The sequence below is a fragment of the Sinocyclocheilus grahami genome, unplaced genomic scaffold (assembly GCF_001515645.1).
Source record: "Sinocyclocheilus grahami isolate Dianchi unplaced genomic scaffold, SAMN03320097.WGS_v1.1 scaffold703.1, whole genome shotgun sequence".
Lineage (NCBI taxonomy): Eukaryota > Metazoa > Chordata > Actinopteri > Cypriniformes > Cyprinidae > Sinocyclocheilus > Sinocyclocheilus grahami.
In genome coordinates this window covers 169,556-196,189 of record NW_015505882.1, presented here as the reverse complement: position 1 = coordinate 196,189, position 26,634 = coordinate 169,556, and the positions used below count along the sequence as shown (strand labels likewise).

The 26,634-nt window shown below is 35.8% G+C and overlaps 2 protein-coding genes and 1 long non-coding RNA gene across 5 annotated transcripts; 1 reads left to right on the top strand and 2 right to left on the bottom strand.

Annotated features, from left to right (window-relative positions):
* The first annotated feature begins 331 nt into the window (after window positions 1-331).
* LOC107559861 (uncharacterized) lies at window positions 332-22,270 on the top strand. Its single transcript, XR_001605664.1, has 3 exons — window positions 332-343; window positions 12,219-12,222; window positions 22,125-22,270. It is a non-coding gene; the product is annotated as an uncharacterized lncRNA (long non-coding RNA).
* On the bottom strand, window positions 3,739-19,924 carry LOC107559859 (acetyl-coenzyme A synthetase, cytoplasmic-like). 2 transcript variants are annotated; one of them, XM_016243870.1, is made up of 19 exons: window positions 19,188-19,924; window positions 18,373-18,568; window positions 16,734-16,825; window positions 16,511-16,614; window positions 16,194-16,266; window positions 15,370-15,445; window positions 14,711-14,819; window positions 12,855-12,902; window positions 9,552-9,689; window positions 9,275-9,445; window positions 9,008-9,141; window positions 7,730-7,862; window positions 7,570-7,626; window positions 6,934-7,014; window positions 6,702-6,810; window positions 6,525-6,593; window positions 6,051-6,227; window positions 5,221-5,295; window positions 3,739-5,122 (listed from the first exon to the last, which is right to left on the bottom strand). In XM_016243870.1, the coding sequence occupies exons 1-19, from the start codon at window positions 19,312-19,314 to the stop codon at window positions 4,995-4,997; spliced, it is 2,097 nt and encodes a 698-aa protein (XP_016099356.1). In that variant the 5' UTR covers window positions 19,315-19,924; the 3' UTR covers window positions 3,739-4,994. The 2 variants fall into 2 exon arrangements, with proteins under 2 accessions (XP_016099356.1, XP_016099358.1); XM_016243872.1 differs by lacking the exon at window positions 12,855-12,902.
* rps21 (ribosomal protein S21) lies at window positions 21,787-25,144 on the bottom strand. 2 transcript variants are annotated; one of them, XM_016243873.1, is made up of 6 exons: window positions 25,067-25,144; window positions 24,660-24,744; window positions 24,384-24,447; window positions 22,770-22,841; window positions 22,289-22,344; window positions 21,787-21,853 (listed from the first exon to the last, which is right to left on the bottom strand). In XM_016243873.1, the coding sequence occupies exons 2-6, from the start codon at window positions 24,707-24,709 to the stop codon at window positions 21,844-21,846; spliced, it is 252 nt and encodes an 83-aa protein (XP_016099359.1). In that variant the 5' UTR covers window positions 24,710-24,744; window positions 25,067-25,144; the 3' UTR covers window positions 21,787-21,843. The 2 variants fall into 2 exon arrangements, with proteins under 2 accessions (XP_016099359.1, XP_016099360.1); XM_016243874.1 differs by having other exon boundaries at window positions 21,808-21,853; window positions 22,279-22,344.
* Window positions 25,145-26,634: the final 1,490 nt, after the last annotated feature.

Genomic DNA, 26,634 nt, shown 5'->3' with positions numbered 1-26,634 from the left:
CTGACAATGGCACCATGACATTTTTGTCAGACTGAATTCACTGTTTGTGGATATTGAACTAAAGGTAAATAATTAGTATATAGCATAGACTATAAATCTTAATATCAGAGACAGTTATCCTGATCAATCTGTATCCAAAAATCTTGATGGATATTAAGTAATAAGCATCTGCTTTTTTTTGCAATCATAGAAATCTATGTTACTGCCATATGCTTCATATTAATGAAGGAAATAGAAAAGTGGCCAAATGTAATGGTATAAAATAAGATAAATGTGTGCAAATGAATCTTATGTTTTACTATATGAAATTTTGTAAAGTAAAGACAGATTATGCTTTCTTTGTGTATTGATAGGGCTACAGCTTTTTTAATCCACCTGAAATAGTAGTCAATGGACGAATTAGGTATTTAAATATGTAAATTCAGTTTATGTATAATAATAATAATAATAATAAGATTATATATAAGATTTTGTTTTGAAAGAAGTCTCGTGCTCACCAAGGCTTCATTTATTTGATCAAAAATACAGTAAAAATAATAATAATATTGGAAAATATTATTACAATTTTAAATAACTGTTTTCTATTTTAATGTATTTTAAAAATGTAATTTACTCTTGTGAATTTTCAGCATCATTACTCCAGTCTTCAGTGTCATCATTCTAATATACCGATTTGCTGTTCAAAAAAAACTCTTATTATTATCAATGTTGAAAACAGTTGTGCTGCTTATTATTTTTGTGGAAATCATGATGCATTTTTTTGTAATACTGTAAATGTCTTTACTGTCACTTCTGATCAAATTAATGCATCCTTGCTTAATAAAAGTATTAATTTTACCAAAAAATAAATAAAAATCACTATATCACAGTAAATATCACTTTCTGAGTCAAACGTTATATATAAATATATACGATATATAATATATAAATTTATACTAAATTTATTTTCCACATGAACTACCAAACTGAATGTGTTTTTAATCGCTTATGAGTTATGACTATCAATGAAGTAACATAAGAGGCTTTATTTTTTTATTTGACCACCAACAACAAAGAAACAACCTCAGGTCAAACCAGACTGCATGTAGAACTGTGTATTTTCACCTGCCTCTCGCTGCGGTGAATCCCAATCCACACAAACACGAGACCTGATGCCCTTCAGCCATACAGACACAAAGACAAGGATGCAGTAGAGCTTTCAGCCGTACCACAAAACCTCCTGGAGAATATTGAGCTATAATCTGACCCAGGGCTTGTTGCATCCCTGAAGTACCACAGAACAAACATCAATAGTGCCTCAAGATGAAAGGACTAGGAGACATGGATGGAAGTAGAAATCAAGTGGTAATAATAAAAAAAAGGAGAAAATGAAATCTGTTGAAGAGGGCGAAAGTGTAAGTGTGTGTAAAAGAGTGTTATTATACTTATAATTATGAACTGAAAATAGGGCAGAATTACACACAGCCTGGTGTTATGAAAATCAATAACATCAACAAGGGGTTCATGAAGAGAGTAAGACGGGTTCACCAGCTGCAGACAATTGCTGTATATTAAATATACTCCAGCTGAATATGGGAAGAGAAACATTAGCTCAATGCCACTCAGTCTTCTTGTTGCCAAATGTATGGATTCACCGGTTACCTCAACTCATAAATGACTATCAAACCATACGTCGTTATATAAATTTATCACTTCATCATCTCTCGTTTAAAATGCATGTGTGAGGACAGTGAAAATGGTCACATTAATCCACTCCCTACCACCATACACACACAAATAAAAATGAGTGGACCACCCTCTGATCCGCACAATCCCCAGACAGCAAACTGAGCAGTCTGGCATGAATTATTCAATCACTTTCACACGGCTTGAATAACAGATGGTCAGTGGGCTTTTCACCAGAGGCGGACAGTAACTAAGTACATTTACTTGAGTATTGTACTTAAGGACACTTTTTGAGTATCTGTACTTTACTTGAGTATTAATTTTTCTGGGAACTTATGACTTTAACTTCACTACATTTGAAAGACAAATATTGTACTTTTCACTCCACTACATTTCTATCAAGGTCCTCGAAGTATAAAGTCTTTACTACTGTATGTAGCAGCTTTGGTGTCTGAAAGTCAGTGGGTGATTTTTTTTCTCTAAAACGTGACTTTCTTTTTTTCAGACAGTTTATCAGTAAGCACTCTGTAGGGCTACCTGAAGTGATTTCCCAGCATTTTTTGAACCACTGACTTATGACTTTAACTTCACTACATTTGAAAGACAAATATTGTACTTTTCACTCCACTACATTTCTATCAAGGTCCTCGAAGTAGAAAGTCTTTACTACTGTATGTAGCAGCTTTGGTGTCTGAAAGTCAGTGGGTGATTTTTTTCTCTAAAACGTGACTTTCTTTTTTTCAGACAGTTTATCAGTAAGCACTCTTGTAGGGCTACGTGAAGTGATTTCCCAGCATTTTTTGAACACTGACCAGTTGCAAATGTGATATTTATTTACAACAATTCAATAATAAGAAGTTAATATTGTGGTATATATTAGACAATATTGTCTGATTTTGCTAAATTGTGTACGTGAAAATATTACCTATAAAGCCACAGAAGAACTGTTGTGCGTCTCCTAATAAAACACAATAGGTGTTGGACTTGAAGCAGCACTGCACAGACCGTTCTGTGTGTGACATCAAAGTACAGCGAGAGTGATTAGACAGTCTTTTTTTATCGACGACTTGACGCGGTATTGCGATAGTTTTGTGTGAGGAACAGAAAGAAATGTAAGTCGTTATTCACTGATAATCTTTCATTTCCGTGAGTTGTTAATTCGAACACTGCTTTCATTCTGATTCAGTGAGTCGAATTTTGTGAACGAATCATTCAGTTCGAATTTATAATCTGAATCACCCGGTTAATAAAAAGACTCAAAAGAATGATTAATTAATTGATTCAATTCAACATGCATAGAAGTCAATGTCTTAAAGGTACAACAGCAAAAACAGAGCTAAGAGAAAGGCTTGTTTTCGTGCACGAAACGTTAAATAATAACTGTAAATAATATAACAGTAAAAAAATAAAAAATAAAAACTGGTTCTCAATTGTGGAGGAATTTGGAAGAATGCTATTTTAGGTTGGTAAACAAATTGGTTGAAAAGGTCAGAAACCTGGAACATGCACTACCCTTTAAAAGTTTTCGGTCAGTAAGACTTCTACTGTTTTTTTAAAGTCTCTTAAACTCACCATGGCTGCATTTATTTGCCCCCAAATGCAGTAAAAAACGGTCATATTTTAAAATATTATTCCAATATAAAATTTCGGTTTTAATATATTTTAAAATGTAATTTATTCTTGTGATGTAAAGCTGAATTTTCAGCATCAGTACTCCAGTGTCACATGATCCTTCAGAAATCATGCTAATATGCCGATTTGCTGCTCAAGAAACATTTCTGAATATTAGTTGTGCTGCTTAATATTTTTTTGTGGAAAAAGTGATGCACCCCTCTCCCCTCCCTTTTTTTTTAGGATTCTTTAATGAATCAAAAGAACAGCCTTTACTTGACTGTCACTTTTGGTTATTTTATTTCATCTTTGCTAAATAAAAGTATACATTTATTTCAATAGCAGCAGATAATGATTATTTATTAAGTCATTATGACTTAACCTATTAAGAAGCAACTCCTCCAGAAAATACATGCAAAAGTAGAAGGAATGGGCACATGCAGAAACCATAAACATGACAAAACCATTTTAAAATTTCAGCACTTTAATTCACCCAGTTCGGTTTGAGACATTGCTCTGATCAAATGATTACAAGAAAATGAATGAAAAGCAACGTAAGGGTAAAAAACACAATCTAAACTTCAAAGGTTCAGTCGCTCATCATATAGGGCTAGTGAATGTTTACAGGGTTGAGAAAAGCATTGACAGCTAATACTCGGCCACAATAAGAGCTATGAAATATCCAAAACTCCACCAACAAAACAGTTAATGCCAAGATGGAAGAAATCAATTTGACAATAGCAACAAATACAGCCCAGAGATGCAGTAGTGGTGCATGAGAGCACCATACACTCATGAAACGGCTGGAATTTGATCACTTTTCTCCTGAAAAAGCTTCTTGAGAGGATACCTTCACAATATAAAATACAGATTTTAACACATTTAAATATGACTTGATAAATGGAAAGCCTACTGAACGGGTCTAAGTGTCATCTTAGATTCAGAGAACTATGACCATCATGGTCAGAAATGTCATTCACTTCTGTTGAGTGTGTTTTCAAATTAACATACAGCCTTTATGCAGTCAATCATAGCTCTTTCATAACTTTTCTGGAGAAATATAAAAGCAGTTCACACAAACTTTTATCACAAACTTGCAAACTGTTCCAGGGATAAAATATACATGGTAAATACACCTGCATGATACCATGTTATTCTGGTAAATATTAATGCATGCTTTGGCCTGTATAGAAAGTTCTATACAATGTGTAGCTTTAAATGTTAAAAATGAAACCTTCGACCAAAGCAGAGTGATTTTAAACAGTGCTATTACATAGTACACAACAAAATCATGACATAACATATTATTTTCCCGTTTTAGTAGTGAAAAAAAGTTTTTGAGGTTATGTTGGCACAATTAAAGCAGGACAGTGTAGTCATATAAAGATTAATGAAAGAACTGAACATGGAGAAAAGAGGAGGAAATTATAAACATAATAAAAATAAACTTTTGGGGGTAAAAATGATTTCTAACATATAAGTGGGTCCTGTAAAAAATGCAGTTAAAACTCTATGCCAAACCCAAACCTTGGGTTTCCAAGAGATTTCTTAAAGTCGGCGAATTGCAGTAGGAATTATACATCTCTAAGCTTTTTTCTTTCCGTCAGCCCACTAGCGTTATCCTAAACTCCATTATAGCTCAGACTCATCCTCTTCCCTCCAGAACTGAAGCTCGTGTTGGGGCCAGACGGTGGCGTTGTGAGGGATGCTACTGGTGGTCACACAGCAGTACAGCAGCGGTTCTCAAACAGTTGTTCAATGACAGAGCTGTCTGCTAATGTGGACACGTCACCTAGATCCTGCTCGTTACACGCTATCTTCCGCAACACACGCCGCATGATCTTACCTAATAAAACAGGAAAAAACAGAAGAACACTTAAGCATCATCATAAATATTAAAACTTTTTTTGTGAATGCTAACAGTAAACTGTCCAATACTAATACCTGATCTGGTTTTTGGAAGGCCAGGTGCATTCTGAATGTAGTCAGGTGTAGCTATGGCACCAATCTTCTCCCTCACTGTTTGAAGGAAAATAAAATAAAAAAAGGGAGTGGAAAAAGCCATTACTTGTAGTTCATGAACCAAATTTATATATATATATATATATATATATATACACACAGATATATATATTACTCAATGATTTGTAAATTATTATTTAATTAATAGACAAGCTCAAAACACTTAAAGGGATAGTTTATAAAATAGGAATATTCTAATTAAAATAGAAATAAATGCAGTAGAGACAAAGCAAAACAAAAAAGCAAAGCAAAGCAAAAGCAATCTCATGACTTCAGAAGTGCAGTTTTAAAAAGGGCTTTTTTTTATCCCTATTAAAGTGTGACAGTTTAAAATCACTTTTGCTGTATTGAAAATATTCAAATGCACTAGACTTTGCACATGCAAAATGTCTACGACTAATGCAAAGGTTGTAATATGACACCATGCTTTCCGGCGTCTTTTTAAGAAACATAATTCCCACATATAATGCATCCAAAAATGTATAAATAGGTCATTTACATCACTTTTCTGTAAAGTTTGTGTTCTTTTAATTTAGCTAAGACCACACCGATCTTCTACTGGTCTTCACACGATACGAATTTGCAGGGCAGCGTTCACCAAACTTTGGAACGCAAAAAAAGCTTGCATTGCCTGTGTCCCGCATTCATATGCGTATTAATGGAATTCAGTGGAACGAAAAGTGACCAACCTTTTACATGAGTGACTGAATGACGACAGAATCGTAATTCTTGAATGGATCATTTACACGTACCCTGCTTTTTAAGCTCCACCTCCAGCTTTTGGTTGTAGTTGATTCCATCATTGAGGGTGACAAAACAGTAGAGACTCTCGCCTTTAACAGGGTGTGGCCTCCCCACAACCGCTGCCTCAGCCACAGCTTCATGCTCCACCAGCGCCGACTCCACCTCTGCAGTGCTCAGTAAGTGCCCTGGAAGAAACAGATCCAGCACCAATATATCAAAGCTTTTGCTCTATTACAGGCCATTTTGTTGGTAATTAGGCTACTTCAATGCTTAGTAAATTTCTAGAGTCATATCAGTAGAGACAGAAAACAGGCAAGAGACAAATGATTGCAATGTGTGGCCTGAACTTCATCTTTAGCATTTTTTCCAAACTCATTAATCTGCATAATTTTAGCATCTGTAGGTCCAGTCCACACAGCTTCTCTCTCCACACTGGGATTAAAGGAACAATAAATGAACGAATGTCCTCATCCTCTACTCGCCAGACACATTCAGCATGTCATCTATCCTTCCAGTGATCCAGTAGTACCCGTCCTTATCTCTACGACAACCTGGACAGACACATAACACCCTTAACTAAAGCACAAACCGTCTCTCACTTCACGCAATTATATGATACCCACTTATAGTAACACTAAATATGAATCATCACAAATTACCATCTCCAGTCACGTAAAATCCAGGGAATTTCTTGAAGTAGGTGGTTTCGAACCTTTCGTGGTTCCCGTACACAGTTCTCATCACACCTGGCCAAGGCTGTTTAAACACCTGAGAAAGAGAAGCGCTCGTGTTTAAACTTGAATGGATCAAATTTAGCTGATTAATTAGCGTTAAGAGGTTTAAAACATATGGAACATCCATTTATTTATTTATTTTCAAAATTCACTTTACCAGATAGCCCTCACTTGGGCCTTCAAGTTCCTCCCCTGACTCATTTAGAATAGCAGGTACAACCCCAAAAAAGGGAAATGTCTACAAAATGAAAAAACATCAACCACCATACAGAAATTAATAAAAGCAATTCTACTGTACCATACTACGCTTAATTTAACAAATAGGTTTCTGTTTTGTAGAAACAGACGGAATTATTTTACAGTATCTGTGGTAATGAACATTGCATCAGCCTTGTATCATTTAATTGTTTCTTTTAGCAACATGACAAATATATACGCTATTGTTCAAAAGTTTTGGGTCAGTAAAATTGTTTTTCTTTTTAAAAATGTATACTTTTATTTAGCAAGAATGCACTCAAATACTAAAAAGTGGCATTGAAGATATTTATAATGTTACAACATTTCTATTTCAAATAAATGCTGTTATTTTCCGTTTCCACAAATATCAAGCAGCACAGCTGTTTTTAATACCGATAATAAGAAATGTTTTTGAGCACCGACTCAGCATATTAGAAGGATTTCTCTTAGTGAAACGAGTCTCTTGGTGAGCAAAAGAAATACAAATACAAAAACATCTTACCAACCCCAAACTTTTTTTTATTCATTTATTCATTCATATCACAGGTTCACTCACAGCAGAGCCAGGCTTCATGGGAGTAGCGGCCGGCAGAGGGGTCATCACATGCCCACCCTGAGGAAGACAAAAACAAAAGACAAGTGACCATACAGTAGACGGTTCCAAAGCAACATGGATGTTACTGCTCTGGTCTGAATGGTTAGAATCCAGTTCATACCGTCTCAGTCTGCCAGAAGGTGTCCACCACCGGACATCTCTTCTCTCCCACCACGCTGTAGTACCACTGCCAGGCTTCTGGGTTTATGGGCTCCCCTACGGTCCCCAAAATCTTCAGGGAGGTCCGGTTATACCTGACGACAACAAACACGCAAACTATTCTGAATACCAGTAAAAAGTTAGGACACAAGAAAATTATCTAGGCACACCGCTCAGTTTGCAGACTTTGTAAGCAAACAGAGTGCAAGACAAAATACAGAGCAATTACATAACACAAAGAGATGAGTACTATCCAAGTGTTATCATCAGTAGTTATCATCAAGTGTTCTCCGGCAATGGGAGAAAGTGTCCTAGATGGATAACAGATTAACTAGCAATGGCAATAAAAAAAAAAAATACACATTCATAATACTGCCAATACTTATTCCTAAACATCATAATTTATACTGTAAACACTATACTACTCTATATACACACACAGTGTGTCAGTAAAAAATATTATTTAAACCAAGAGAACATTCCACAAGCAAGTTTTAAAGAGCTTTTTCAGACTGTCAGCCATCCAGTCAGTGTTTTCACACTTTTCTAGTTATTCTTGTCTATTGTATAAGGATTTCACACACACAAAAAAAAGAATAGAAAGAAAAAATAATAATAATTGTACGTTCTAAAATATTTTGATAGCTCAGTATAACTTTTATGTTGTCTTATAGTCACCAAGGCTGCATTTATTTAATTAAAATACAGTAAAAAACAGCAATATTGTGAAATCTTATTACAATTTAAAATAAAATATATTTTATTCCTGCGATGCAAAGCTGAATTTTCAGCATCATTACTTCAGACTTTAGTGTCACACGATCCTTCAGAAATTATTCTAATATGATGATTTGGTGCTCAATTTTTTTTTTATTATAATCAACATGAAAACAGTGCTGCTTAATATTTTTTTGGAAACTATGATGCTTTTTTAGGATCCTTGGATGAATAGAAAGTATTTACAAGAACAGTATTTATTTGAAATAGAAATATTTAATCTAACTTAATGCATCCTTGCTCAAGAAAAGTATTACATTTTTGAATAAATAATTAAATGTACAAAGCATAAACTTTTGAACAGTAATGCACGTTTCCAATTTGAAGTTTTTTTTATTTCCATGACTTCCAAGCTCGGAAATCACAACTGATCACGTCTGATTTTAACAAATTCTCCATGACTGTGGAAAGCCTCTCTCTAGTCTACTAAATCTAGGACAGACACAACAGACAACAAACGTACTTCTGAACGGGCTCACTGCCGTACTTCATCAGGAGCCGGATGGCGGTGGGTGCTGTGTAGAACTTGGAGACGTGATATTTATCAACAATCTCCCACATTCGGCTCACATCCGGGTATGTGGGAAGACCCTCAAACTAGAAGCAGAAGATTAAAATTCATATTATACAACAATAAATGCTTATGTTGATGAGTCATTATGTTATTAACATAAAGAAAATGACAGCACAGGGCATAATGCAAAAAGTGCTTATTAGGCGTTCCCCTCACCAACACACTGGTCGCGCCATTGGCCAGGGGCCCATATGTGATGTATGAGTGGCCGGTGATCCAACCAATGTCTGCAGTGCACCAGTACACATCATCAGAGTGATAATCAAACACCAACTTAAAGGTGGCCGCAGTGTAAAGCATGTAGCCACTCACTGTATGCAATACACCCTAGAGGAGTGGTAGAAAAAAGAGGGACAAATATATACTTGAAATATGTATATGAAAAGAAAATATCACACAGTTGAAAGAGGACTGGGTTGTTTGGAGGATCTACCTTCGGTTTCCCAGTAGAGCCGCTGGTGTAGAGGATGAAGAGCGGGTCTTCTGAATCACACCAGACAGGCTCACACTCCTCTGATGCTCCACCAATCAGAGAGTGCCAACACAAATCAACCTCAGGATTCCACGGCACCTGCACCAATCACAGCACAGGGAGCGCACCTAGTTAGCTCGTCCCGTATAACTTGTGTTTACTCTTGCTGGTGTCACACTCCAGAGAACGGTACAACATGATGTCAATATCAAATCAGTCTGAGAAGGTCATCAACTGTAAATTATGCTGGGTTGAACAGAACAAATGCTGCTTTCAAGTTAAGAGAAGTCCCTACTTCGTTCCAAAATTGTAGTTATAACATCATGTCTGTTCAAGTGAATTTGGTTGTTTTGTAGAACTATAGTGCAACAAAATGAACTGATGCTTTATCTATGTACTTTATCATTCTCGTAGCCTTTATCTTTATAAAAAATTATTATTATTTTTTTTAAATCATGTTTCAATCACAACTCTATAAAAAGTAATTCCAGTTACTTCCTCATTTACAGGAACCATTTACACAGAGCAAGCTCTACCAAGAGGAATTACATTGGTGATGCATAACCAGATCGGATTTTAGTATTATTTATGTAGCATATAATTGTGCAGTATTTTTTATTTTTTATTCTGAATTAGATTTTTTAGATTTTCAGTTTTCATTTTAATTTTAGTTTAAGCTTTAGTAACTCTGTTATGTGCTTCTATTTATCTATTTTTACTCTACTTTCTATTTAGGTATTTTCAGCTTTCATGTTCATTTCAGTTTTAGTCATTTTAGTACTATAACTTGTAATTATTGCCAGGACAACATTTCTCATTTTCGTTTAGGTTTTTCCATATAATATTTAATCACAGCTTTATTTCAATTAACAAAAACAATTTTTAATAGATTTAGTTAAAATAACAACACTGAACCAGATCCACCAAGAAAAATAGTCCAGTTGCAAAGAACAATTCAGACAATTCCACAGCTAAATAAACTATTTTTACTCAAGAATTTGTGTGCTTTTCAAGCGCTTTAAAGGGGTCATATGATGCGATTTCAAGTTTTCCTTTCTCTTTGGAGTGTTACAAGCTGATTGTGCATAGATAAGATCCCTGAAGTTGCAAAGACTAAAGTCTCAAAACCAAAGAGATATTCTTTATCAAAGTTAAGACTCTGCCACACCCCCCTAAAACAGCTCGTTCTAACACGCCCCCACATATCTACCTCACTATGTGGAAATATTAGCATAATGCCGCCCAAATGTTCACGCAAAGAAAGAAGGCATGGTTTCAGTAACCGCAGTTAGTGTTGAAGCAGCATGTCAGGGAGACGCTGTGTGTTTCTAGAAGAAAGCAAAAGCACTTTATTTGGCCTTCTGAAAGTAGATGCATTTAGAAATCTTTAAGATCACTTACAACAGAACAGCAATGCATTTTATGGACGACCGTTTCGTGAACCTAGGAGAGGAGGTAATTCTGACTTTGCTATGACAATCTGGCGCTTCTGAATCAGCTACTGTTTTGTTATTAGTTTAAGTATTTGCTATTGACTGTTCAAATGCTGAGTTTTGCGCATGAGTGTGTGTGTGTGTGTGCGTGCATGCACACGCGTGTGTGTGTGACAGAGCATGAGAGAGATCACAGTGGAGTCAGCTGTCTTAACCGTGGCTTGTGTACTGCACACATACCAGCTTCATCACTGTGTCTGTCACGCGACCCCTTTCGGGCTCTGTCTTTACATTTATTTTGAAAGATGAAGCTCGCGATTATGGTAAGGGGGGTTACATCTCCGACGAGGGCTTGCGGTGTTCGGCCAATCACAATGCACTGGGTCAGCTGGCCAATCAGAGCAGACTGCGCTTGTCGGAAGGAGGGACTTTGTAGAAAACGAAGCGTTTGAGAGAGGCGGGGCATAGAGGACCTACAATAATGTACAGTATTTGAAAAATAATGTGTTTTTTGAGCATGTCAACATATTCTGTTACACCAAATACACAAAATAATGAGCTTTAAAAAAAGCATCATATGACCCCTTTAAAACAAGCTTCACATTTCTGCTTTTAAACCCTCCAGTCTATAGACTTCCATAAGTATTGTTGATTATAATGGGTTTTCAATTCGTTTTTACAGGGAAGAGTCACTGAAGTGGAAAACAATCATTCATCTTATAAACACACTCATTCCAGAATGACTTGAAATCAGCAAAAAGATGAAACGTGAAGAGTGTTGTATGCAAATAATGCATACAACACGTTATTTAGAAGCTCATGGTGGTATTTATTCCAGTCAGACTTAGATTCATTCAGTTCAATCTAACCAAAGTGAATGGAGCGCATAAGCCCATCTGCTTTAGTCAAAGGTGTTCTCAAAACTGAAAGAGAAAGCATCTGAAAAGATCAGGTTGTTAGCAAAACACAAAAACTCTAACGAACAAACAAAGAGAGACATGAACGTAACAGACAACTCTACAAATCTAGTTTTTCATGCAGTTCAGAGACTGAGGGAACACTACGTGAGCACTTGTGTTCATTTAAGTAGCATGAGCATTTGCATGGAGCTCATAGGAGAGAGTTAGTGTTGGACTACACAGAGAGAACCATCTAAGTGAAATACAACTGCTAACACAATAGAGAGCTATTAGAGTCTAGTCGCTATAACGTTATAAGAGCTTTCCAGACATCTGTGATGAAATCGTGCACTAGTGGACCAATAAAGTTTATGTGAGGAGATCATTTAGAATATGGACAAAAGGACACACCAGTCATTTACCAGAGATGTGACTAGAAGTACTTTTATTAGCCACAGTAAAAGGTTTTCAGTGCCAACTCATGGATCAGAATTGGCAATCACTTCATAATAACCATCATTCACAAACGTTAGAATACTGAACAGCAGTTGATATCTCAATTTTTGAATGTAATAAAGAATTAGTTAACATTTTATATACATTAAGATGCATTAAGACTTTAAAGGCTCTGAAGACATCAAGTTTTTAATAAGCAAGAATATGGCTTTAAATTATGGCCTCATAACTTACTGATGAACGCCAAGTCTGATGCGTGCATAAATGGTGTAAATTGCATTTGCAAAAGCAAACACGCGCGCGCACGCGCACACACACACACACACACACTGCATTCTGAGAGAATGTGAGAATAGTGATAAAGGTCTTGAGCCATCCAAAGAGCGAGAGAGCCGCCCATGAGCACACAAACCCGTGTTAATAAGACAGGAGGAGTTTAAACAAAACAAGTTATGCACAAAGGAGACATGAAATACCTGTGGGGGGGGACGGACCTTCCTTAATCTTTCTTTCTGTTTCTCCTGCTAAAGGGGGTTAATGGAGAGATTACTTACACCGAAAGAGGAAAAGGACACACAGACATGGACCCACATTGAAGGAGGAAATGAAATGCAAAAGATATTTTATATAAAAGTCCAACTGGCATTATTAGAATAACGGTTTTTAAACAGGTCATCTTGCATTGATGAATGTACACATATTACATTCAACTGTTGCAAAGGTCTTCAGCACAACAGCTCAGAAATCATGCCAGGCCTTTATGGATTTACAACAGTGACAAAACCTTTGTTAAACAACCATGAGATATCTGTAACACTCAGGACAATGCAAGACTCAAAACTCCACAGGACGAGAGTTAACATTTGAGAAACCATAACAAAGGGATAATGCAGTACTTTTTCATCTGAATCTATTCCCCATTGGCTCTCCATTGATTCAGGCGTTATAATTAGGGATGCACGATATATCAGCCACCATATCGGTATCGGCCGATAAATGCTAATTTTTTCTGTTATCGGTATCGGCCTGATAAGAAAATTTGGCCGATATCTTAAAGCCGATAAATAATGCATTATTTCCTTCAGAGACACTTCAGATGCGCGCTGTTCGTTTGCAGCCTTTTGTGCAATTGTACGTTGTAATATTGTGTTTATTTGATGTATATCTGATTTATCTCATATAGAATGCGTTTGGTTAAGTTTAAAGAGCACTTCAGTTTCTTCAGCAAAACGCTTCAGTTTACCATGTTCATTCAGCTCTTCAGCTTCAGCACGCGCAGCTCAACGGCTGCTATTTAAAACAGTGGTATTAATTTGTTAATTTTTCAAAATCATTGATACATTATTAATAACAACAACCACTTGTATTTTTCTCTTATTATTTTCATCAACAATATGGTTTAGTAATTAAAATCATTTAATTATTGTCCGTGCAGAGGCTATTCTGTTTTATTGATCTGTGGCGCATTCATTTTGATTCTTTACACGTGTAATGATGTCCAGTGACTTGTTTGCATTATTTATGCATTATTTTATTTATTTGTAAGACTTTTTTATGACTAAATTTGGTAATGGGAGAGTAAAAATATTTTTAAAACGTACACCGTTCAAACTAGGCTGCTTATGTTGAAGTGTTTGGGATGTGGCTTTTAATGATGAGACCTTTTTTGTAATCAGGCTCTCAAAAAGTATATAACAATTTGGATATAGATTTATCGGCCAGCATATCGGTTATCGGCTTTCAAAAATAAAGAATAATCGGTTATCGGTATCGGCCAAAATTTTCATATCGGTGCATCCCTAGTTATAATACATTAAGGCTTACTTGCTTTGTTTTTGTTTGATGCACAAAGTGTGTGGCTTCTTTTTAACCTATATTATAAACTCAACTCAAATCAAACCTCAGGATAGTGTCAAAGCCATGGCCTCGTGTGCTCATGAGGGGAAACCTGAAAATGTATATTAAGCAGCACAACGGTTTTCAACATTGATAATAATAATAATAAATGTTTCTTGAGCAGCAAATCAGCATATTAGAATAATTTCTGAAAGATCATGTGACACTGAAGACTGGAGTAATGATGCTGAAAATTCAGCTTTGCCATCATAAGAATAAATTACATTTTAACATTAAAATATAAATCAGTTCTTTTAAATTGGAATAATTGATCACAATATTACTGAATGTTTGATCAAATAAAGCCTTGGTTAGCTTAAAGACTTCTTACAAAAACACCTGCAGCAATGTGGAGATGTCCAAATGAACAAGAAACAAATCCAGATGAAAAAAACTAAGTGTGAAGCCTGTTAGCTGGTGCAGAGGTTAAGTTCACCTGCAGATCGGGGCAGGTGCGTTTCACAGGGGGCGACAGCGATCCAGACGAAGCCTCATCTTCTTTTGTGAGGCGTTTTAGCATTATACACTTCTCCACTGTGAAAGACCTGACAGTGTAAAAGACATGAAAGAATTAAGTGAACTGAAGACACACTCTCCTGAGCATGTACACAACTACAGTAGCCACTTTCTTAGGTCTCCAGTATTTCTTGAGCAGCAAATTATTAGAATTTATATTTTTAGAATCATTTCTAAAGGATCATGTGACACTTAAGACTGGAGTAGCGTAACGGTGCTGAAAATTCAGCTTTGCTTCACAGGAATAAATGACATTTTAAATAACTGTTTTTCAAAAAAATTTCTAAATTGTAATATTTCCTGATTTGTTGAAATTGAAAATGATCCAACTGTGTGAATAAATGCTGCTTCAAGACATTAAATGCAGGGATTTTCCAAACACTGTCCAGTCCAGTATTTAAAGAATCATTCAGGGACCAAAATTGTTGAGTGGAACTGAATTAGTGAACCAAACAAGCATAATTTTACTGCTGCTATTCCACGTTTGACAAACTGAACCTAATAACTGTGAGTACATGCACATATGATAAGCACTGCACAACAACTCATTTTTACTAGTTTTACTAGTGTTTATCATACTTGTCCCTGCATTTCTGTAGCGCCTCATCAGCTATTAGCTTCAGACTGATCAGCTTATCACCGCGGTAAAAACCATCTAGGGAAGGAAAGGGAGAGAAACACACAATAAAACAACTTCTATTAACTTTTCATTTACCTAAAATCTAATATTCCCAGATAATCCCAAAAAGACAAAGACAGTAAACTTTTATTAGGTAATAATAACAGATCACCTTTTATTAGCTGATAATAACAGATTATGTATGGCTGAAATGTGTATTTTATGGTTATAGTCCACTCGCAATCCTCTAATAAGCTCATGAATTCTGCATCAAGCTCAGTGCAATGTCAAAGATTTTAGCTCTACCTAAAAGACTAATATCAGACTAATCATTTCAGTGGAATGTCTCTTTTTCAATTACAATCAGACAACGTAAATATCCTGATATTTGGCAGCAAGACATAGCAATATATGAACCAATGTGAAGAGCCCGTTTCTCAGAAAGTCCTGAACAGAAGTTAGTTTTTCTTTAGTTTTAGTTTCTCTTCCGGCCTTTCAAAACAACTTAATGATAGATTATGGGGTCAAATTTATCCCAAAAACTCATTCTCCTTTCTAAACTTGCCAAACTCTCAGCATTTAGTTTCCTGTCACTACTCAAAGATCGCAGCCGCAGGCTAAACAGCTTTTGATGGTAATATGATTAACACCAGACTTGTGAACAATGTGAAAAGCTGCGCTCTTTTGCAGTAGATGGAAACGCAGCTGATTCACTTTGGGATTAGCTGCTCTAAGATTACACACTTTGAGTAAATGACATCAATTACATCAGATTTTTCCTTACCTGCCGTTATAAGAATACAGCATTGAGAGTCCATGATCCTTTCACACAACGACTCGGCGGAGAAACCGGCGAACTGGGTTGTGAACACAAAAATGTGAGTAAATATACTGTTGCAACAGCTTATAGTATTTTTCTTATGCATTCAATTTTTGACACAGCGCCAAATCTTTTCTACAAACAATCCAACATTTGGGGGAAAAAAAAGGCTGATAGAGATCACACCCTGCAAAGCATGTATGGGTACTTTGTTTTTACAAGTTTTAGAACAAGCTGGTTAGTCAACACAGCCAAGATCCAAGATAAGACAAAGGACTGACCACAATAGCGTGGACCGCTCCAATCCGAGCGCAGGCCAACATAGCCACCACCAGCTCCACCACCATGGGCATGTAAATAGATACACGGTCACCTTTCTTCACACCTGCACAGTCCGAGAGAGAAAGAGACCAACAATTGTCTTAATACACAACATCAATGTCAAATCTTTAACCTGCTGCTGGTCACTATTATACCAACAGTTCAACAGCATTTGTTTTTAACCTTGTGACTTGAGGACATTGGCAAACTTGCAGACTTGCTGCAGCAGTTCTCTGTAGGTCACCGTCTTCTCATCTCCAGGTTCATTACCTTCCCTGTCCAAAACAACACCCAGAAATATGACTCTCATAAGGCAACAGTAATTATTCACAGTTTCCACAAAAATATTAAGCAAGTTAAGTTTTCCCAAATTGGTAAATATAAGAAATGTTTCTTGAGCAGCAAATCAGCATATTAGAATGATTTTTGAAGGATTGTGTGACACTGAAGACTGGAGTAATGATGCTGAAAATTCAGCTTTGCATCACAGGAATAAATGACATTTTAAAATATATAAATATAGAGAACAGTTATTTTAAATTGTAATAATATTTCACAATATATTCGTTTTTAGTGTACTTTTCACCAAATAAAAGCAACCTTGATAAGCATAGCAGACTTCTTTAAAAAAAACAAAACAACAAAAAAAAACACTTTCCAACATATTTTCTAACAAAGTTAATTCATTTACCAGTCATGTATACTGACACTTGTGTTCAACAGCAAAGTATGAACATGAGACACTGGGCAGTTTAACAAAACATGCATCTCCTAGATTCACCTGTTTGTTCAATTTTCACTCTCAATGTTTCTGATATGTTTCAATTGCTGTAAACTTCTGAAAACCCTTATTTTGGTGTGAGAGGTGCCCTTAAATGTCCCCTACAGGTTAATAAGTAGCTTTTTATTTTGACTTTGTATGTCAGCTGACATTCTTAAAATAGAATGAATAGAATAAAATGAATAGAATAAAATGTCTGGCAAAAGACAACAACTTGAGCATTTCAAACTGAATTCTGAAATGATTTGAACTTATGTCGTAACAAGAAACGATCGAAAACTTCACAATCGCTAAACTGGCATTGCGAAAGCAGAGAACTAGCAACTGCCCCAGACAACGTTTGTTGCACGTAAAGGGTTTACAAGCTATTTTTGTAGATCTGAATGCTAATGAACAATGACTGCCAAAAAAAAAAAAAAAAGTCCTCATGAACTGCATGGACAGCATCCAGCACAGATAAAGTGATCCATTGCAATGCACATGAAGAAATGACACTGTGAAGACGCAACACTGCAGATACACCTCATTCTGGGTGGAGCGCTATTGGCGGGACCTGGTTCAAGCTTCCATGATTTACTAAAACAGCTTGAGAGTCTAAATTTATCTCAGTTGTTTTGCTCTGACTTACCCCGGTCTGTCAGTGTTTGCCATGTTAATGTATTAATAGCCCAGGCCCAGTAATATTATATCGACTCAGGTAACCTGGATGGGATCTAAACCATGTAGATTTGTGGCCAAATATCCCGAATACAACTGTGGTTTAACCTTGTGCTTAAAGAACTGGGCTGATTACTGAAAGGTTGTAGACTGAACTATGAGCAATCATCATAAACCAATGTCGATTCAGAGGTATTACGTGTACTATACTGTACTGTATGTTGTTTTGCATAACAACATTGGCTAAAATGACAGTTAAAAGTAGACGCATTGAAATTCAAAACACTAACACCGCTCTCAAAATACAAGAAAAGACTTAATGTCACATGCACAACTTTCGGGCTAAACTGAAACACTTAAACCACATAATTCACAAATACTAACCAGTAAAAAGCCACTTTGTCACCAAGTTTCCTCTCATGGACGTTGCGGTCCAAAACATTATAGCAGATGTTGGTTGTGGCACCTTCCATGCACTTCACGAAAATGTCACCCTTGGTCACGTCGAAATTGTAGTCCAGGAACTTCCCGGTGTATTTTGTCTTCCAGAAAAAATCCTCGGCAACATCTCCCCAGAACTCTGGACACAACAGGACGAACACACCAGAATATTTATGCGCAGCTGATTCATAACTTGTGTATCCAGAGCAAAACCACAGACGAATTTCCTAGCCATCAATAGATTGTTTTTTTTTTTTAAATAAATAAATAAAATGGTTGTGTCTTTTCTAGGAATTAAGTGCATTTGGTCTAAGTAAGGACTTTTATTTATTAAAAGTATTTTTTTTTTATAAAAACAACGACAATAATAAATGCATGAATGATGTACTATTATTATTTAAAACATTATATTTCAATTGTACTAGTATAACGTGTTTTTTTTTTAAGTATTTAAAAACAACAATAATTGTTCATCTGTTTATTATTAAAAATAACAACAAAACACACTATTACAATATTTTATTTGTATTACTATAAACAGGGGGTAATGTTTTTAAGCATATCATAAGGGCATGTGGTGTGTTTTGTTCTTCTAGGAAGTGCATCTGGACAAAGTATGAATTAAAAAAAAAATATATATATATATTTTAATAATAAAACAACAACAAGCATATATTAAAAACAAACAAAAAAAATTGTTTTTAATAATAAAAACAAAAAGCTTTTAATCTGCTAATGGCCTGCCCAATGAAGCTTACCCTCAGGAGACTCGACAGATCTGATGTAGAGCTCTTTGTATTTCTCAAAGCTGGGGATGTGCGCTTGTTTCTTCAAGTCTCCTGAAGCGTGCAACACTTCCTCGCCTGGTGCCTTGTCAGGAATCATTTTAATAACTAATTCAATGGACGCAACCAATATCAATCCACCTAGAAGAACACAAACGACCACTGGCCTAACGTGTGGAAGTCACTTCCGTGTGGGAGAGTTTCACTCCCATACAGGCGCTGTGTGCACCCGAGTCTGGGCTGCTGAACAACAGTGAATCTAGATCAGCGCTGCTATTGTGTTTTAATGAAGCGGCGACGATTCGGATTCAGTTCGCAAAGTACAAGCTGTCCGAGACGCGTTTAAAATTTGGACTTGCAATTATTATTATTATAAACAGGCTTTAATGTTGCTCCGACGATTATGGACGAAATATCAAAATAAGTTTGGATTTAAAAGTCGTCGTACATACAGAAAAAAATATATATAAAAAAATCAAGATGCACTTGAGAGCTGTCAAACAAGACAGTATGTCTCCTCTAGTTTGAGGTTATCTCGTGTAAAGTCGATTAAAGCTGGAAATAATTCCCGGCATCAGAGAGGAAATGCAGCCTTTAACTGAATCAAACATGCAATCAAATGAGACGTGCATGCAGTATGAGATTAGTCGTTCTTCCACGCGTGGATTGCAAATCCTCAGTGTGTCTGCAGGACAGCCATTGAAGCGCAGAAATCATGTACGCGACTAGAACGGTACTTAGCGTGAACCTTGAGTTCTTCGAGGGGCGGGGCTTAATCTACCGGATGCTGTTTCTTATTGGCCCTCTTCTAATTTAACCTATTCACGGCGTACTTTTTATTTTTTAACAATCTTATACAAGCCCATAATCAAGAAAGAAGAAAAAAAAGGCATTAAAAAAAAGCAAAAATATACAATTTGGGTATATAAATAATTCAAATACATTTCAACTCACAATTGTTTTTTTATTATTTAGTGCTCCTGTGGCTCAGCCGGCGCAAAAGGCCGTGGGTCCGATTCCCAGGGAACACACATACTGGAAAAAAATAATAATAATTTATAGCCTGAATGCGCACTGTAAGCCTCTGCTAAATGCATAAATTATGATTATTATAAATTATTCAGTCTCGGACGGAATTGATCAACACCACAAAGTTCGGGGTTTTATTAGTGAAGTAACATTTATTTATTCGAAATCGAATCAAAAGTACACAAATATGAATATTATTTCGAACAATACATTTATAGTGTATTTTGCAACGATTTTCACTCCAAAGGAATTTCCAGTTTGGGATAACATCTGTATAGAAACAACATCTTTCAAGTATGCCGAATGAGATGAACTTTAACCGATTAATATTCAAAAACAGTGGCAAAGGGCGTGACTTTACTCTCATCTGTATCATATATTGGCATTAAATGCTGTTATAGTATAGTGTTATATCATCAGACTTGAATGCAGCACTGGTTTCGGGTTTCTGGGCCGCCAACCGCCCTCCAGAGGAGGAACCTGATGCGGCCCATGGAAGCTATTCGAGTCATTGGCGCACAATGGCAGCGAGGAGCCTGTTTGAGCTCAACATGACCTCTACCGGACAGGGGCCCGTCGTTATAGCCAAGGGGTGTCCAATCCTGCTCCTGGAGGGCCGGTGTCCTGCAGAGTTTAGCTCCAACCCCAATTAAACACACCTGAACCAGATAATCAAGCTCTTACTAGCATACTAAAAACTTGCAGGCAGGTGTTTTGAGGCAAGTTGGAGCTAAACTCTGCAGGACACCGGCCCTCCAGGACTGAGTTTGGACACCCCTGCTTTAGCCTATTATCAGTGTCGCCAAATATTTCATGTATAGTTTTTTTTTTAACTAAAATAGATGGATATATCAGAAAAAAAAGACACACACTAACCTTTCTTTAGTTATAAAACGGCATTTTCCTATAAAACCAAACACTGTGTGCACTCCGAAATGTGCGTTAAGCGCTTGTTCTTCCAGAGCATTACTTCCAGTGTTTTGAAGGCTACTTTGGTAAGAGGTTCCAGATCACCCTATTTAAAATGTAATAAGTAGTGTAACTATTTCAATTACTTTATTAAAGTAATGTAACTGATTACATTTCATTACTTTTCTAAATTTCTAACGAATGCTTTCAACTGCTTGAAACATTTAAAGCAGGCAGTTAACCTTACAAGTAGTTCTCAACACTGATTACTCAAGACTTTCAAAATCCTTCATCACTTGAATTAAGATTATAATCGTTTAATTTTAAAGTACAGCTACCACAAAATCAGACTTTAACAGCTCTTTTTACTTCGAGATTGTTCGGAGGTTAAATAATGATTTAAAATCATAACAAGAAATGGTTTATTAGCTATGATACTGTTTTTGAAATCAAATCTTTGCATAGCTATGACAGGAAACACTGGCATCTAACAATGCCTTTGAAAACACGGTTAATCTTAAATAAATACATAGACACACTTTCTATGTATTTATATATAATATAATAATATATAATATAAATACATACAAGAACCAAGCAGCCATTAATGATTCTCAAGCACTCACACCATATATTAAAAACCCAAACACAGGTGTCCAATTTTCTTTTTTATTTTACAAAGAAACTTCCTTTAGATGTTCCTGAAAAGAGAAAAACGCAATCATTAGAGAGAAGCATAATTAGCATCCACCTGTAACAAACACAGTCTGATTTAAACAGTCTACAATTCCACCACACATTTGATCAACAACTGCAGAAATTTAGTGAATACTATGGGAGTAATTAAAATTAGTCTTTTGCATTATTAAAAACACTTAAAAAAAACAATAATATTCAATACAAAGGATTTTACATCCTTTAGTTGCGCTGTAACTCTTAAAAGTGCTCACTGATACTGGTTATAGAACAAAGAAATCAGTTGCCGAATAGGAAAACTTAATCTTACAGGAAGTTTAAAGCATCTTTTCGCATAACCACAAACTTAACACTAGCGGTTTCAAAAAGCATTTAAAATCGGCCAAAAAAAATCATCATGAAGGAGATGAAAATACAGCAGTTTACTGACATGGGCTTACTTTGCTACAATGCTGTCGTTCTTTGCGAGCCTCAGGAGGGAGTCATCAGCTTCACCCTGCAGATGGCAAAGCAAATGTCTTGAGACCACACCAGATGTAACTGAATCTGTGCGTTCACATTTATATGAACATTCCAAATTACACATTTTAATATCCTACATATGATATACGGATGCAGAAGAATGGGTTTTAAAGGAAGAGTTCACTCCAAAATGAACTTGTTTTTGTCCAAAAGACTCCAATATCTTGATGGATTTATCACAAACACGCAGCTTTTCTCTTCGCAAGATGTTAATTAATGGACTAGAGTCGTGTGGATTGTGGACTCTCATTCACTCATCAATTTGTGAGCTAGTGATATAATGCTACATTTCTCCAAATCTGTTCTGATGAAGGAACAAACTCCATCTACATCTTTGATGGCCGGAGGCTACATTTTCATTTTTGGGTGAACTATCCCTTTAAGCGTGTTTGAACATACCATTCTACGGATAGCACCACAGATGGCGTAGGTCTTGAACTGTCCATTGAACCTGCCTGTAGCCTTGTCCACCTGTAAACACCATAAGGAGAAGCTCATTAATCATCACAACTCTGAGATTTTGTTGTTTAGTTCACAATAATAGACTAATATACCTATTGGTATCTAACAGTTGTCATTTTGGCTGGTGTCACTTACAATATATACCAACAGTTTTGTGAATGCAAAATATACATTTTTTGCATGCATTTTAGAATTTTAATAATATGCGCATGCAATCTAATAATATAGTTTTAATTAATATATCATTAATCTAATAATAATAGTTTTGTTTACTGTGTGGAGACGTGCTGATACCGCGTTTGGTCTCGTTCTGTGTCGCGTATCTTGTCAGTGTCTGCGCTTGCTTGGCCATTTGTTGTGGAGAAAATAAGGAAAGTGTGTCCAGCTGAATTAATTTAGTTTTTTTTTTTTTTGACGGTTATTTATTTAAAAAATGCTTCATTTACCGCAACAGCGTCAAGTGAAGGCCTCCTCGTATGAAGACCGAAGAGTGTAAAGACCACCGACTCTACTGTGCGACTCCACCGGGCAGGACACCGGATAAGTATCACTTTTTATTTCTCCTCTTTCCTACTACTGTTTCAGTTTTTACAACCATTTCTTACTATGTGTAAGTTGTTGTTTTTTAGCATGTAAATTTGGCAGTGTTATTTTTTAGGATTACTGAAACTACTGTCATTTGATTTGTATTAATTGTATTTGTTATTTATTTTAATTTTAGTTACATTATGTCTGAATTTATTATTTCTGTATAGGTCTTTTATTAAGTTTTGAGTTTTATTTCATTTGAGTTATTTTAAAACTTCAACAAACTAAATGGAAATGATATAATATATATATTGAATTTATAAATGTTTATGTACATATACAGTATATATGTATATGTGTGTGTGGCTACACATGCAGTTGTTTTTTTGGTGTTTGGCTTAGTGTTATGTTAGAATCATTATACTCTTATACCTTTTGTTCTTTACTATTTTGAATTGTTTTTAGCTTTATTTTTTGCTTTTCATTTAAATGTTAAGTTTTGAAATGTTGTTGTATGCATTTGTCATTTTTATTGAATCTCTTTATTTTTAAAATGTGTATAGGTAGTATTTATAACGTTTCAGCTTTTAGTTTTGGATCTGTTTTTAGTTGTTTTAATACTACAATTGATTGCTTCTGTTAACCTCATTTGTAAGTCGCTTTGGATAAAAGCATCTGATAAATGACTAAATAAATAAAATACATGTGTAGATACTAGGGGTGTAACGGTACACAATTTGGTAATGGGAGAGTACAAATATTTTTAAAACGTACACCGTTCAAACTAGGCTGCTTATGTTGAAGTGTTTGGGATGTGGCTTTTAATGATGAGACCTTTTTTGTAATCAGGCTCTCAAAAAGTATATAACAATTTGGATATAGATTTATCGGCCAACATATCGGTTATCGGCTTTCAAAAATAAAGAATAATCGGTTATCGGTATCGGCCAAAATTTTCATATCGGTGCATCCCTACATATAAACAAAAAGACTAGTTTTGTAATGTTAAACACGGTGTCAAACCTCAGCAATGTTGATCTGGATGGAGGCATGGTCCTTGGCACCAATAATTCTGTTGCTAGCAGAGCTAGAAATAAAGAAAATGAATAAATAAATTGATGTTCCCAAATAGGTGCTCACAAAATATTTAACCAGTATTTTAACTGTAAATATGTTTCTAGATAAACGAACTGTGCGTACAGTTCACAATATTATCAACAAACACAGACGAGGTGTTTCAAGGATTTAATGACAACATTTCCAAAAGCAAACAAGCGTTTCTGCTCAATTTGAACTCACCATTTGCGGGGGACGTACAGGTCCACGAACTCACCAGCGTCGTTCTGCATGCTGACTTTACTCGATGACCGCCAACCAGCTCCGTCTGCAGCAAACAATCACATCAGTCTATATGCACGACGAAACACCGTGCTTTACAAGTTGGAAGCAGAAGTGAGTTTTGTATTTGAATCGGCGAGCGTTCCTCGGACGCAGGGCCTGAGAGCGCGGCTCTCCACATGTGTAGCGACTCGGCCCTGCTGCCATTCACTCACCGTAACCCGCGCACAAAACTGACTATTTGGCGAATATGTGACACACGCGGTACAAAACACATCCGTGCATAAGTGGTGTGAGATATATGTTTTAAATGTTAGCTCAAAACAGTAAAAAATATCATAGTAAACTAGAGCTCATGGTGTTCTTACCGATTATCACAGATGGCCGACGCGGAAAGGAAGAGGAGACAGGGAAAGGAAGTGACGTAGCACGAAAGGCACGATAAGAGTGCGAGCTCTTTATAAACAAATATCTGTTAATAATTATTGATAAACAATGATTAATGCATATTAAATAGCAAAATGAAACAAATCCACTGATCTATAACGGAGGGGAAAAAAGACAGATAAAATAGATCAAACCAAGAACAGCACACTGGACACCAAGTTGAAATAGAAATGACACAGAATTCATCTGTTGTAAATGTATGTTCACTGTGGCAGTTAAAAAGAAATGAGTGGGAATCGTTTAGATAGATGAGGAAGAAATCGCCATTTCAGTAGGTGAAACTTTCTTTCTTGGACTGTCAACAGATTTTAAATAGCATGCATTCATACGCATGTATGCACAAAAATTCATTTAAACATATTTAATCCATCCACATTGTAGTAATGATAGTACTGAATAATTTGGTGTTAAAATAGAACCATTATAATACAATGACTTCTAATAAAATAGAAAATTGGAGAATCTATGAAATATGCAATCAGAGGGATTAGTTGAATTTTCATGTTCACACAGGGGCCACAAGTCTGGGATGGATCTGACCGCAGGAGCTATAGTGAACCTCAGGATGGGCATCTCAAAGTGTGGGTGGAGACAAAGATATTAAAAGATAAAATATTATACCAGGGTCTATATTGTACAGAGTTTATTGCAGGCCATTCTTGTGCATACATTATAGAGATTCCTATACGTCACAAGCTATTTATTTACATTTACATTTAGTCATTTAGCAGACGCTTTTATCCAAAGCAACTTACAAATGAGGACAGTAGAAGCAATCAAAACTAACAAAAGAGCAACAATATGTAAGTGCAAATGACAAGTGTCGGTTAGCCTAACGCACGTAGCAAGGTATTTATATTTATATTTATACAATATATATATATATATATATATATATATATATATATATATATATACATACACACACACACACACACACACACACAAAGAAAAACAAGTAGATAGAATAGAAAAAAATAGAAAGTTAGTGTTAGTTTTTTATATAAAAAAGAAGATAAATAGATAAAGTATAATTCAAATAGAATAGAAAGTACTAGAGTTAGAGGGTCAAATACAGATATTCGGTAGTTGAAATGTCACGTTAAACATAATTCAACAACAATTCACTGGAATTTAATTTCAAAACAAAAAAGAATATGCAATCCCACGGAAATGTCCACCTTTTTTGTGTGTTCTTTATTGGATGAAGCTATTAAAATAAATAACCTCAGTAGATACAGCCAAGTATTTCACACCTGCTCTGTTTTTTGATGTCATGCGCCATATGCTAAACAATAGACACCGGCTTGCAAAGGCCTGCAGCAAAATACCATTACGAGAGTCTGTGGGAGATGTGAACAGCTTGTGGGCACTCTTGTTCATGGACTATCAGATGAGTTACAATGACAGAAAAGGAATTCCTCTCAGTAATTCCTCTGTCTAAGGCCTTGAATTTCACTATTTCGCATAGACTTTACACCTTAAATGA

Bases quoted from the DNA above. Each gene is read 5' to 3' on its own strand.
- rps21 (XM_016243873.1), bottom strand. From the start codon at position 24,709: ATGCAGAACGACGCTGGTGAGTTCGTGGACCTGTACGTCCCCCGCAAA. The intron at 22,842-24,383 runs GTTTGACACCGT...TGGTGTTTACAG, and splicing joins TCCAGATCAACATTGCTGAG to GTGGACAAGGCTACAGGCAG. The intron at 22,345-22,769 runs GTATGTTCAAAC...TGCCATCTGCAG, and splicing joins GTGGTGCTATCCGTAGAATG to GGTGAAGCTGATGACTCCCT.
- LOC107559859 (XM_016243870.1), bottom strand. From the start codon at position 19,314: ATGATTCCTGACAAGGCACCAGGCGAGGAAGTGTTGCACGCTTCAGGA. The intron at 16,267-16,510 runs GTCAGTCCTTTG...TTCACAACCCAG, and splicing joins GAGCGGTCCACGCTATTGTG to TTCGCCGGTTTCTCCGCCGA. The intron at 14,820-15,369 runs GTATGATAAACA...TTACACTGTCAG, and splicing joins CTACAGAAATGCAGGGACAA to GTCTTTCACAGTGGAGAAGT.